Source organism: Pseudochaenichthys georgianus, chromosome 17, assembly GCF_902827115.2.
Source record: "Pseudochaenichthys georgianus chromosome 17, fPseGeo1.2, whole genome shotgun sequence".
Taxonomy (NCBI): Eukaryota; Metazoa; Chordata; class Actinopteri; order Perciformes; family Channichthyidae; genus Pseudochaenichthys; species Pseudochaenichthys georgianus.
The window spans coordinates 732,704-747,661 of NC_047519.1; the positions used below are offsets into that span (position 1 = coordinate 732,704).

Sequence of the window (14,958 nt, forward strand, 5' to 3'; positions counted from 1 at the left end):
CTTAACTTCTAAAACGAAAATTACATTTATTCAAATGCATCGTTAAATAAAAAGTTTAAACAACGAAAAAACTGTAGGCCTACTTGTTTTTTTATTTTTATAAAAGTGACTGAAGACAAATAACAATGTAAACGTAACCATCATAACCAAACAATATCAGAACATTATAAACACTTGAATGGATATTCATAAGGAACATACCTGTTGTGGTGGTTTATCTTCAGGGGCCTCAATTCCCTTCAGAGTGCTCAGCTCTTCATCTGCACAAAGACAAAAAGACACAGTTAACACTGACGATCAAAGTGGTAACCGTTAACTTAAAGCACGGGTGCCCGAAAAAACTGAAAGAAAAGAATGTGTGTGTTAAACTCACTGAGTTTTTTTTCTTTCTCCACGAGTGTCTGCAGGTCTCTGGTGGCAGACAGGATCTGCTCCTGACTCTCAGCCAGTCTCTTCTCAAGGTCAAAGTACTGCTGTTCTGTAGGGGAGGAGGACATCAACAGGAATACATATCAGACCTCAGAACTCTCTAGCAAATGGTTTATTCATGTGCCACAGGACATACAAATTAGGGATGGGAATTTGAAAGCAAATGTATATTCGACCCCCCAAAAAACGGCTAACCGGTTAACCCGAAATGTACATATCCTATAAAAAAAATTGTGGGTAAAACTTTTTTTTGGTACAAATTTTGGTCACATTTTTTTCCGAATTTTTTTTAACCCAATTTTTTTTCAAGAATTTTTGGAAATACATACATGTTCAAATAAGTGTAGAAACCAAGTTGAATTTGTCAAATGTATTTAACTGGTGATCACAGTTTGACAGCTATAGGCCTACAGCTTTCATGCTTAAAACATCAAAAACCTATAACAGGGCCTATGCACAGAATGCAGCTATTCAATATATAAAAATATGAGCATGTCTACATGCTCAGGGGAGATGTGTGTGCGGAGCATAGACTGTATATATAAAGGAGGCGATTCACAATCAGGCCAGCTGTAGAGAACACCCTCTCAGCTGGAACGGAGGTTGCGGGTATAGAAGGTATAGTATGTATATATACACTGAACAAAAATATAAATGCAACACTTTTTTTTTTGCTCCCATTTTTCATGAGATGAACACAAAGATCTATAACATTTTCTTTATACACAAAATAACCATTTCTCTCAAATATTGTTCACAAATCTGAAAAAATGTGTGATAGTGAGCACTTCTTCCTTTGCTGAGATAATCCATCCCACCTCACAGGTGTGGCATATCAAGATGCTGATTAGACAGCATGATTATTGCACAGGTGTGCCTTAGGCTGGCCACAATAAAAGGCCACTCTGAAATGTTCAGTTTTATCACACAGCACAATGCCACAGATGTCGCAAGTTCTGAGGGAGCGTGCAATTGGTATGCTGACCGCAGGAATGTCCACCAGAGCTGTTGCCCGTGAATTGAATGTTCATCTCTCTACCATAAGCCGTCTCCAAAGGCGTTTCAGATAATTTGGCAGTACATCCAACCGGCCTCACAACCGCAGACCACGTGTAACCACACCAGCCCAGGACCTCCACATCCAGCATGTTCACCTCCAAGATGGTCTGAGAGCAGCCACTCGGACAGCTGCTGCAACAATCGGTTTGCATAACCAAAGAATTTCTGCACAAACTGTCAGAAACCGTCTCAGGGAAGCTCATCTGCATGCTCGTCGTCCTCATCGGGGTCTCCACCTGACTCCGGTTCGTCGTCGTAACCGACTTGAGTGGGCAAATGCTCACATTCGATGGCGTCTGGCACGTTGGAGAGGTGTTCTCTTCACGGATGAATCCCGGTTTTCACTGTTCAGGGCAGATGGCAGACAGCGTGTGTTGCGTCGTGTGGGTGAGCGGTTTTCTGATGTCAATGTTGTGAATGGAGTGGCCCGTGGTGGTGGTGGGGTTATGGTATGGGCAGGCGTATGTTATGGACGACGAACACAGGTGCATTTTATTGATGGCATTGTGAATGCACAGAGATACCGTGACGAGATCCTGAGGCCCATTGTTGTGCCATTCATCCACGACCATCACCTCATGTTGCAGCATGATAATGCACGGCCCCATGTTGCAAGGATCTGTACACAATTCCTGGAGGCTGAAAACATCCCAGTTCTTGCATGGTCAGCATACTCACCGGACATGTCACCCATTGAGCATGTTTGGGATGCTCTGGATCGGCGTATACGACAGCGTGTTCCAGTTCCTGCCAATATCCAGCAACTTCGCACAGCCATTGAAGAGGAGTGGACCAACATTCCACAGGCCACAATCACCAACCTGATCAACTCTATGCCAAGGAGATGTGTTGCACTGCGTGAGGCAAATGGTGGTCACACCAGATACTGACTGGTTTTCGGACCCCCCCAATAAAGCAAAACTGCACGTTTCAGAGTGGCCTTTTATTGTGGCAATAATCATGCTGTCTAATCAGCATCTTGATATGCCACACCTGTGAGGTGGGATGGATTATCTCGGCAAAGGAGAAGTGCTCACTATTACAGATTTTTTCAGATTTGTGAACAATATTTGAGAGAAATGGTTATTTTGTGTAAATAGAAAATGTTTTAGATCTTTGAGTTCATCTCATGAAAAATGGGAGCAAAAGTGTTGCATTTATATTTTTGTTCAGTGTAAGTTTAATTTGGCATAGTTTGACCTCTACACCGCACTCACTAACCTGGTCGAAGTATTTCCACACATTACTCCTTTTTGACGCCATGTCTGTTGTGTAGGACTCTTCTTAGAGTGTAAATAATTACCGGACTATGACTGGTAAAATCTCTCCTGTCAAAATGTCTATGTACTTTGCCGCCACACGGTTGCCAAGCAGCGCTTATTGTTGTTTAGGCTGGCCACGTGTCGCGAGTGTTGACAGGGGGCGGGGGAGCAAGCTCATGAACTGTTAGCGCCGGAACCTCGCAACGGCTGCGGAGCTCATTTGCTCCACATTTGGGCCTAAGATGAGGTTTGGGTCTGCGTGATCTGCGTGTAGGGAGGGGCAGCAGCCGTATCATTGGCTAGAACTAGCTAGATCTGATGGATTTGGACATAAACGCGAGTGAAGTATAACCGGACGCGCGCGAGAGAGAGATCAGCACCTGCAGCTCTGCCCGCTGTGAGGGGCCGGTGAGCGGAGCAAAACACACCTTTAGACCTAACACATTTTGCTATGGCATAGTCGTATACATTGAATCATTCAATTTGATCCCTCCCAAAGAAAAAAATACATAACTCATTATTCGAATACCTGAATAATTTAGAATATTCGATTAATCGTTCCCATCCCTAGTACGTACCTCGGTTTTTAGGTCACGGTTCGGTACGTTTTCGGTACAGCAGAAAAACTGATCACAAAACATAAAATATTTTTGGGGGGTTTTGAATTATTATTAAACTGTGAATAATGTATTCACTCAAATAAATACAAAATATAATAAAACATTAAGGTGCAGCATTTCGATGAACTGAAATAATCTGTATTTGAACTTTACTGTACTAGTACTCAGAGATGGAGTAATCGAGTCCTGACTCGAGTGCCGATTTTCGGGACTCGTGACTCGACCTCGCGCAATGATTGACGCGACTCGGATTGGACTCTTGAATTATCGCGCACGATGACTTGGACTCGGACTCGTGAATTAGCGCATACGCTGACTTGGACTCGTGAATCCCCCCCACACGATGACTCGGACTCGACTTGTACATTGACTCGAGCAAGTTTTCACTGGAGTCTGATGTCCTCTATCCTGGCGTGTGCACCTGCGAGGCGAGTTCACGTACTGGGCCCCACTATTCTAGTCTAGAGATGTCTAGAGACACACCCGGCATCGTGCTGTATGCTTTCACACATTCTGCTTCCACATTGGAAAAGAGCAGCACAAAATGCTCGTTATGTGGAAACAATATTGAAGAGAAGGCTCCGTAACACATTACTCTAAGGATCGAGTTCAGACATATAGGCTGTCTGAACACTATCATCAGAGTAACGCGATCTAATCAATAAATAAAGATTCAGCTGATAACACCAAAGCACATGGCTACTTAGCATGCAGAATGAAGTCATTTTGCATGCTAAGTAGCCATGTGCTTTCTGGGGCTAAATCTTTACTAGTAAACCGATTTAACGGTAAAAGTTCCTTCAAAATAAGAGTCCCGATCTTATTACTATCAAAAATAAAAGTGCAAAACGAAAACTTTACCATAGGAAAATATTGGCATACAAATATAATCACTTCTCTAAAAAGGTAACTCATTTTAAATACAGTTTATTTATATAATAATAATAATATTATTAGTAATAAGCTTTATATTTGTATAGCACCTATTACAAGAATAGTAGCCAAACTCGCTTCACAGCAGTTCAATAGACAGATTAGTATAACATGACAGGATAAAAGCAATGTAGAGGAGCAGCTACATTTCAACACATTTATCCACGAAGATTAATACATGAAGACTTGTGACTCGGACTTGGACTCTTCTTAGGTGACTCGGACACAGGTAATGATGACTCAGACTCGGACACTACTTGGGTGACTCGGACTCGACTACGACTCTCACTTGGTGACTCGGACTTGGACTCGAAGAGTGGTGACTCGAGAGCGACTTGAGAGGCTTCTCAATACTAAAATTTCCCCCCCTCGACTCCTCCGGTAGTGACCCGGAATTGAATTTCAGCGCGCCATTTTGAAGGACATCTCATTTCTCTAAATGCACACGAGGACCCGAGGATCGAGCGTCGAGAAGGCTCTCTGGAGGAGCTCTAACCGAGGATACACTGATGGTTCCTCCACGGCTCCTCCGCGGATGTATTTCCGGGAACGGTGGAGGCGTGACGCACGGCCGGACTTATCTCAGCCAATGACAGCTCTGCATGCATCCCCTGGATATTATTTTAGAAACTGCTCTCATCGCAACGCGATGTTTACAGTGAGAACAGCTGTGAGGTCCATGCAGAAAGCAGAGCAGTGTGTAAAATGTATATCACTCAGTATAACAGGCATACTCTATTTGCTTTAGTTTAGTAGATATCTACAAACAAAGAGTCGATATTTTTCTAAAACCATTTCGTGCTTCACATAATAAAATACACAACGGCTGTTGCCTGATTATGCTTTAGGAGCTGTAGGTGTGTGTGGTACAGTGTGTAGGTGTGTGTGGTACAGTGTGTAGGTGTGTGTTGTACAGTGCGTAGATGCGGCGGACAGACGGGTCTCAGTTGGTTTGGTGTCCTCTGCTTAGGGTTGGGTATCGTTTGAATTTCCACGATTCTGATTCCGATTCTACTTTTCGATTCCGGTTCTTAACGGTTCTCAATTCCGATTCTTTGAGGGGTAAAAAAATGATACATTCTTCTTCCACCAAAAAAATTACATCTATTTGAGAAACTCGGCTCCTCCCGTTTTGCCAGTACTGTGGTATTAGTGGTTTAGGAAGAGGGGAGTTCTTCTCAAATCCAGCGCTCCCTAATACTTCGAACCTGATCAGTCACCTGAAACATCGCCATCGCTACGATGGTGTGTTAAAAGCGTACGAAGACAATAATACAATACAAAGTGTGTGTGTGTGCGCGCGTTGGAGCTATGTGCAACTCAAGGCATATGCTCGAACCGGAGCTGCAATCATGTTGCGCACTATCCGTGCTGAGTGTGCTGACTTCTACAATGTCCCACTGTCTGGCTTCCTGCATAAAGTAAAGTGCTCGGCGCAGTTGTGGCGAAATGTCGCTCCTCTGTTTTCATTTAAACAGCTCCTTATATCCGTTAGCGCAGCTAGCTAGCACCAGATGCTAACAACAACAATGCACGTAAGGTATCTCTCTCGCTCGGGCCACACATACACACCAGGGTTTCCGCTAGGATTTTTTCTCGCCGGTCAAATGTCCGGGCAGAATTTATTTTACCGGACTAATTTGAAACTTACCGGTCATATTTCAATAATAATAATAATAATAGTTGTGTAGCAGAGTTTCCGTTAGCAGGTAATTACCGGACTATGAGCAGATATGCTTCAGTTTAAAACTCAGTTCACGGGCTCATTTTTATATTGCTTCAGTTTATAATCGTAACAGATCGAAAAATTCAGATTCATTTTTCAATAAATGATTCCACAAACAACAAACACCATAATTATTACATTCAAACAAACTACTTGTAGTAGATAACGTACATTATTCAGAAGTTTACATTACATTTGAATAATAACACGAGAAACGGATCCTCTCTTTTCCTCTCTCTCTCTCCTGACAGCACGTCAGTTTCTCATGCAGCTCCTGCAGCCCGCTAAACAGAGGGCGGGGCCTCCCGATGGCCAGTCGGTGCCTGCCGGTGAGCGTGGAAGTGTGGTCTGCCACAAGCGGGGCTGTCAGCATCAGCTTGTAGATGGTATTTTAAACTCGATGCGCTCTGAAACTACGGGGCGGCCAAGGACAAAAAATACACATGCGTTAATCGCATTAAAATAATTAGTGGCGTAAAAAAAAATGTGTTATCGGTCTTGAGAACCAGGAAGTTATCGGTATCGGTTTCAAAAAACCAATATCGTGAATCCCTACTAAACACCCATTTACATTTTAATAATCAAATAAGTATGTGAACATAACCAGTAACCAACCATAGCCAATAACAAATACATTTTTGTTGTTCATTCATATCTTATTTTACTATTTATGCATCGTTTTTTATCTCCAGTTTAAAACGATATGTCTGGTGTACTGTCCTATAGTTTACATTGGAATGATTTCAAACCTGTTTTATCCCAATAATTATAAAGGAGAGCCTTGGAAATATGTGTTTACATAAATTGTGATCAAACCGTTTGAGACCCACTGAGATAACTTGGACTAAAGTGAACTATCTAAACACTCAAGAGTACTTTACCTCACTGAGCTGAAGTTATCAGCCTCAGTCTGACTGGAGAGGACTCTCCTCCACATCATTGTAGAAACATCTTCTTCCGTTAGAGCAGCTATGCTAATAACAACAACAACAATTTCCCTCCCAGAGCTGTCAGCGCGGCGCTTCCACAGATCTGGCGCCCTAGGCGAACATCTATAACTCCAGTGCGACGGTCCGGCCCTGGTCTCAGGTTACGCTGTAGGAAGTGTAGGTACAACGCTACATTTCCCGCCTCGCCGCAGTCATACAGTAGGCTACGGAGAGCGGCGAGAAACATTTCCTCAGGCATCGAAAAGCAGAACCGAAATTCACATTTCTAAATGATGCCGTTGGAATCGAAATGGTTCCCAACCCTACCTCTGCTTACTTTTAATACTTGCAAATACAACTTTTGGCCCACAATTTCAATTCCCCATTTCAGCGACCAGAGATAGGGGGGAATATATCCAGTCTCTGATTGTGTTACGTTATTATGAGAGTGCTCTCATACTTTAAAAATTGTATATATTTATATAAATATATTTGTGTGTGTGTGTCCGCATCTGTAGCCTGTTATTGTCTCATTATACCGCACTCTCAATGAATTCAAAGTAAATATGTGGGGGAACAATGTTCAGCTGATCTAACAGAGATTATAAAATACAGCGCTATGACAAAACACTCGACAGCTGATGCAGCTGTTGCCACGTCATAATGAACGGATGTCGCTTTAATATGACCGCTCAGAGGAGAGGAGTTCTCATTTCTTTAAACGTCTGCTGCTTCCCCTCCTCTCTCCTCGGTCCTCCGCTCGCATCTCCTGTGGGCGGGACTAAGTCTCGAGGAGGGGAGTCGAGGAGGGGAAATTTAAGAATTGAGAAGCCTCTTTGGAATCGTGAATTGGTGACTTGACTACAACACTGCTAGTACTCACACAACATAAATTAGTTTTGGGTTTTTAATCATTATTAAACTGAATAATGTATTCACTCAAATAAATACAAAATAAACTTTAAGGTGCATCATTTCGATGAACTGAAATAATCTGTACTTGTACTGTACTAGTACCTAAGCAGCCAGTTTGACATTAGGACTTGCTTGTCATTGTATTTTCATGTTGTTTAAAGAAAGATGAACTTGTCCACATTGCTTACCGAAAGGGCAGATCTGCTGGCACTAACAATGTCTCCTGCCGTGGAGAACACCCTCTCGCTAGGGACAGAGGTAGCAGATACAGCCAGGTAGCGCTTTGCTAACATGGCAACATAAGGATATTTGGCGTTTGTAATAGCTTTGGCTCGGTCTGAACTCTCTGCGAGTGGTGGAGGCTTAAATGCTAGCGGGAGTTGGGTTTGCACTTCAGTCTTTTGGTACCGGTGATATTCACGTTCGGGTGATGCCTTTTCAAGAGTGTGCAAGTTTGATGTATTGCCAGCCGCGTAACCAATGTTAGTTGAACAATGCCGACAAACAGCTTTGGTTCGGTCCACCTGTCTTTGTCCGTCATCCTTGTACGTAACTGCGAAACCAAAATGTTCCCAAACCGGAGACTTCAATGATGCTGGAGGATTTTCGAGCTCAACTTTATCTGCGTTCGCCATTTCAACAGTTCCTCAAATTACTGGCTACATTTGAACGCATCCCTCTGACCAGCTCTCATAGTATGCCTCTCATCCAATGAAATGACTTGCTCGCTCTATAACGCGTTGAACCCAATGGGAGCAAATTACTCTGAATGCTGCGACGCAGCACCTGAGATTACTTCCAAAAAGTTGTTCACTAGTGCTGTAGCGACAACATATTTCCGCGTCGACGCGTCGCTACACACACACACACGTGGGTCACCCACAGCAACAAGCAGTTCTAGCTGTGGTGGCTACCATTAGCAGCTAGCATTTGCTCTACGATTTTTACATTAAAATGGAATTATGGATTATAAATTCAATCATGTTTTTATACATAGACGTTAAAAACCTATGGATTAACCGATTCAGCTGCGTTTTTTCTCATTTGAATGCCATTGAACAAGTCTTTTGATCAGATTGACAGCTACGGTGGTGAGACGATCTCCCTAGAAGCTCTGTAAAGGTACGTGTTGTGATGACTGTATTTGCTTCCCCTGTCGCGAGTTCGGATCACTCAGTGATGATACTATATACTAGGGGTGTAACGGTACACGTACCCGTACCGAAATTATTCGGTACGGGCCCTTCGGTTCGGTACACGTGTGTACCGAAGTGTACCGAACGAATATAACGTTAAACGTAAAAAATTGAGAACGTGAACAACTTCTTGGAAGCATTCTCAGGTGCTGCGTCGCAGCATTCAGAGTCATTTGCTCCCATTGTGTTCAACGCATCATAGAGCGAGCAAGTCATTTCATTGGACGAGCTGGTCAGAGGGATGCGTTCAAATGTAGCCAGTAATTTGAGCAACTGTCGAAATGGTGAACGCAGATAAAGTTGAGCTCGAAAATCCTCCAGCATCATTGAAGTCTCCGGTTTGGGAACATTTTGGTTTCGCAGTTACGTACAAGGATGACGGACAAAGACAGGTGGACCGAACCAAAGCTGTTTGTCGGCATTGTTCAACTAACATTGGTTACGCGGCTGGCAATACATCAAACTTGCACACTCTTGAAAAGGCATCCCCCGAACGTGAATATCACCGGTACCAAAAGAAAAAAGGCTGAAGTGCTAACCCAACTCCCGCTAGCATTTAAGCCTCCACCACTCGCAAAAAGTTCAGACCGAGCCAAAGCTATTACAAACGCCAAATATCCTTATGTTGCCATGGTAGCAAAGCGCTACCTGGCTGTATCTGCTACCTCTGTCCCTAGCGAGAGGGTGTTCTCCACAGCAGGAGACATTGCTAGTGCCAGCAGATCTGCCCTTTCCGCAAGCAATGTGGACAAGTTCATCTTTCTTTAAAAAAACATGAAAATACAATGACAAGCAAGTCATAATGTCAAACTGGCTGCTTAGGTACTAGTACAGTACAGTTCAAATACAGATTATTTCAGTTCATCGAAAAGCTGCACCTTAATGTTTATTTTATTATATTTTGTATTTATTTGAGTGAATATTCAGTTTAATAATAATTAAAAACCCAAAACTAATAGTTTATGTTTTGTGAGTACTAGTACAGTAAAGTTCAAATATAGATTATTTCAGTTCATCGAAATGCTGCACCTTAATGTTTATTTTATTTTGTATTTATTTGAGTGAATACATTATTCACAGTTTAATAATAATAAAAAAAAAATATGTTATGTTTTGTGATAATTTTTTCTGCTGTACCGAAAACGTACCGAACCGAACCGTGACCTAAAAACCGAGGTACGTACCGAACCGAAATGTTTGTGAACCGTTACACCCCTACTATATACCTACATAATCTGTGGAGTCTCAGCTTTAATCTGATATCTTGTATGTGCAGCTACGATAAGTAATAAGGGTACTTTTATCTTGAGTTCTGTGCCAATGTCCGTTAGCATTTTTCGCTCAGGGGTTTAGATGGTTTAGAGGATTTAGATGCTTCTTATGAGACTTGTGTTTTGTTTTGGTAAACATGGTTTGTATCGTCAGTTAACTGAGATTATTTCCGTTAATCTGGTATAACACATTAATAGGTTCTTAAATATTAAGATCCCCTGAGACACAGTATTGTGAAATTTTTTTTTTTTTACATTACGTTTTTTATGAATTGAACAACAGAAAAATAATCGTTAGATTAGTCGACTAATCGATCAAATAATCGCCCGATTAATCGTTTTCGAAATAATCGTTTTCGAAATAATCGTTTTCGAAATAATCGTTTCCCCCCAGCACTATTGTTCACGTTCTCAATTTTTTACGTTTAACGTTATATTCGTTCGGTACACAACTGTAAGAGTCTGTACCGTTACACCCCTTGCGGCTACACAAAAAAACTTTTTGGGAGTTTTACGGGCCGTGGTTTGCAATCCGCCCAGCCAATCAGACATAGGAACCTTTTTCTACCACGAAAGTACCTGCTCTCTAGCAGGGTAAAAAGGTTCTGATGAACACATTTGTTCCGAATCTTTTTGGTGTGAACGCGACATTTCGGAACTATATCGGAACTAAAGTGGGGAAAGTACTGCGGTGTGAACGCGACTAATGTCATTCAAACTAGCTGCACCTTTACCAGCTTTGAGAACACTTTAATGATCAATCATTATATAACATACAGGGTTTCCCACACATAGACCATACTTGGGTGGGCCGCCCAGGTATATTAACGGCCGCCAATATATATATATATATATATTTTTTTTTTTATTTGTCCGTGACCACGACGCCATCTGTGATCGATTAACTTGTGGACAATGATCCCTCGCTTTACGCCTCCTGTACCCAGTCCCGGACTGGCCATCGGGAGGACTGGGGGGTTTCCCGATGGCCTAAAGTGGCCTGCCTCACACCGGGTGCCTGGCTGTCTACATGATGTGGCCTCCCGACATGGCCACTGTCATACAGATCATAAATCAAAGCCCTTGATTGGTCTCTGTGTGTTATTCAAGCTCGGGATAAGCTCAGCTCAGGTGAGGTAAAGGACTCTCTGAGTGTTTAGATAGTTAACTTAGTCTAAGTTCTCAGTGGGTCTCAAACGGGTTGGTCACCATTTATGTAAACACATATTTCCATTTGAGAGGGTAGTGATTAGTAAAATATGCATCTATAAAAAATAAAAAGTTAACTAGGTGAAAAAAGGTAAGATACACTTTTACAACTTGTTGAGAGCTAAAACTAGTCTTTGCTGCTGCCTCAAAGAGGAGCAGGGGGAGACAGGAGAGGCTGGTTCAGGAGCACAGACACACTCACAACTATAAATGAACCAAAAATAAATAAACAAGTTTCAGTGTTTTTTCATATTGGAAATGGGATGTTATTGGTTATGGCCATGATTTTATGATTATTGAAATGTATACAGTTCTGTTTCATATAGGTGTTCCCATAGATATTGTCTCTTTATTGTCCCCTCAAAATGCACCAGATTGATGCATAACTCCAACATTTAAAAAAAATATCTTACCAGGGGAGCATGCCCCCGGACCCCCCTAGAGGATTCGAGGTCCACCCCCACTTAAAATCACATGGATAGGTTCCTAAATACATTTACCATTTTAGTTCCATCACTATGGGCCCTGCCTGTACCTGTTCGCTCTGCCATCGTGTGAAGGGTCTGCTAACAAGCGACCAACGGAAAGGTTAATGTTGTTGAACGTCACCGTGTGTGTAAACTGCCCCGCCCAAGCAGGCGGGGGAGAGAGAGAGAGAGAGATCTCTCGACTGGATTGGAGAGATCGAAAATACTAAAAATAATCATGGACGCATTTTGCAGTCTTTTTGCGTATTAGAAACGGAGTTGGCGACACTAAAACTGCAATATAATGTTTGTGTAGCAATAATACATACGACATATTTTGTACATGTCTCCAGTACCGATAAAAAGACCAATAACGTCGGAGCTTAACGGTACCACGGTCTTTAATAATTTAGCCCCGGGGCCCGTTTAATACTGGGGCTCGGTACCCATCCCTACATACAACTATTTTTTAAATCAATAAAATCATTTTCTAAATCCATAAAAGCATTTCAATTAATATTGGGAGTCATGTCGTTACTTTGTTGAGAATGTGGCCATGTAATAAGCGGGATAATGTGCACATTGTATAATGTGCCTTCATGCCGATCTAGATCCCTCCGCCTCGCGTCGGGCTCCTGATCAGCCTGTCGGTGTTCTTTTCCCCATAATGACCGCGTCGCTCCACATTATCCCTTACATATGATTATATAGAGTCATTATTCATTTGTTTTAAAGCAGGAGGCGCAAACGCTTGCCTCGGGGAGGGAGAAAAAGAGCCACAGTGGAGAATAAACAGAAGGGCAACCATGCAAGGGAAGTCTTCTTCGCTGCTTTGGTGGCAGACTACAGCGCCACTTACAAGCCTGGCATATGTACTACAGCGTCTCCAGCGCTTTCGAGTAGCAATGCCCGGCCGTGGCCCAACCTCTCATTCCCCTGATAGGTGGAGAATTGACCAATAGTCGTAGCGCCACTGTCCTGATGTCAGGACAGTTTTCAAATCTGGATCAGTCTGTATCAGATCCGTTGCAGCCCCTTTTTTAGAGATTTGGGTATGGAGGGAAATAGAGAGGGTTGTGTTTTCTGACACTTGGTGAGTTCCCTGGAACACATATTCATGTATAAAAGACGTGCATTTTGCATGATAGGTCCCCTTTAACTATATTTAGATGCTAATACTTTTCTACTTTTACTTGAGTAACATTTTGAATGCAAAACTTTTACTGTAAGAGTATTATCCACCCATTTATGTTATCCATAGAGTTTATACTGTAGACCTGCACAGCAGCCCAGTCATTTGCCATACTGTGTATCATGTCTCCTGATTATAATTGTGATTTTAAACTATCCTATTTTTTTTTATGCTGCATGGACCACTTTCCTGTGCAACCTTTTATGTTGTGTTTGATGAGTCTAGTGGTTTTAGATCAGGACCAGGTCTAATGTAGTCTAGATGCGGAAAAAACAGCAACATCTCCCGAGTTGCTCCTGACAGGGCTGCTGTGCAGGTCTACAGTATAAACTCTATGGATAATGGGATACTGAGGATCATGTATGTAGGCAGTTAGGTCAGGGGACTGCAAAGGTAGGAACACGATGAGGGCAAATGGTGGGAAGGAGAGGAAGAGCAGGGTCTGAAATTATGGCAGGTGTTGGTGACAGATAAATGAAAAGTATGTATATGTTGATAAATGAGACAAATAATTGACAGAAAGTTTTTTATGAAAATGTCTTAGTATATAGCTCAAAGCTAATTTCAGCGTCGTCTGCTAAAGTTAGCCCCTGAAGCTAACGTTAGCTGGCAGATTTAAGCATTGAGGAGGACACACATGTATTTGCCTTTTGCCGAATTAACCAGAAGACAGCTTCACATCATACTGGAGTTTGGCATGAGGTTTTTAATCACTTTATACATACTAACGAGCTTATTACTTTCTACTAAAGTGTTGCTACCTACCGCTGTCTGCTTTGAAGCGCTCGTGCTGTGTCCTGAGCGCCTCGTTAGCATTCTGCAGCTCCGTAACAAACTTCTCGAGCTTGTTCTGGGCTCCTTTCGGGAGTTTATTCAACTCTGTCCGCTCCAGAACCTGCAGCAGGACGGCCGCCATCTCCAACTATCCCGGTCTTCCTGAATATTAATAATAAATTGCAAAAACGCTGGTTAAATGATTGTCGCACTGTCCACAAACCCGCTGAAATAACCGAGTTTTAAAGCACACTTCTAAGCGGGAAGCGTTGAAAAGTTTCAAAATAAAGTAATCATTGACAACCATGTTGACAACCAAGCCCGCTGTGTCTTAACCAGGAAGCCACCTAGCCTAGGATTTGCACCTATGATTTAAAATGACTGGTGGAGTAAAAACATCAGTTTTTTATGTGGAACAAAATTCAATTTCATATAAAAAAACTGAAGGAAAACATTGCTATTTTCAATGATGATAATAGTAACAATACATTGCAATGTGTTTTACTTTAGTTAAGCCTAACTGTAACTGCCCTTTGACATTTAAAAGTCGTAATTAAAGTACCTCGATAGATGGATTCAAACCGAAGTAACGCATTGAGACTCTGATGCTGACAACTCGTTTTTGTGTTTGGGTTACTGTTGGAAGTTTTATTTTGGAAAACATTTACAATGTTCCGTTTTCTTGTGTAACTTGACCCCTACGACAGAGTCGTGCGACGGAAATACGTCATTGCGCAAAGCATAGTGGTAACTAGAGTTTTTCTGCACTGCTTACGAATCCTGACGAGCCATCGCCTGCTGTCAGAATTAATAGCAAGTATCCTGCCTTCTGGCTCATATTTTACCCACTGTCTTGCTTTGCTTCTGTCTGGTCATTTCTCCGAAAAACATCAAATTCAAGCTGCAAAAACTAATTTCAATTGGAACTCACCATCTAACGTTAGCTTAATGAAGTCAATAAAACCAGTAGGCTAAA

General features: G+C 42.2%; 2 protein-coding genes across 2 annotated transcripts in view; one reads left to right on the plus strand and one right to left on the minus strand.

Moving 5' to 3' along the window:
• Positions 1-14,195, minus strand: part of tpra (translocated promoter region a, nuclear basket protein) — an 87,975-nt gene extending 73,780 nt beyond the window's left edge. The window contains 3 exon segments of the mRNA XM_034103771.2: positions 202-260; positions 374-478; positions 13,974-14,195. Coding sequence (XP_033959662.1) covers positions 202-260; positions 374-478; positions 13,974-14,124 — 315 coding nt within the window. The 5' untranslated portion in view covers positions 14,125-14,195.
• A 560-nt stretch (positions 14,196-14,755) lies between these two features.
• LOC117462109 (protein odr-4 homolog) overlaps positions 14,756-14,958 on the plus strand; it is a 7,667-nt gene continuing 7,464 nt past the window's right edge. The window contains 1 exon segment of the mRNA XM_071206303.1: positions 14,756-14,799. The gene's annotated coding sequence lies outside the window, so the exon portion shown is untranslated.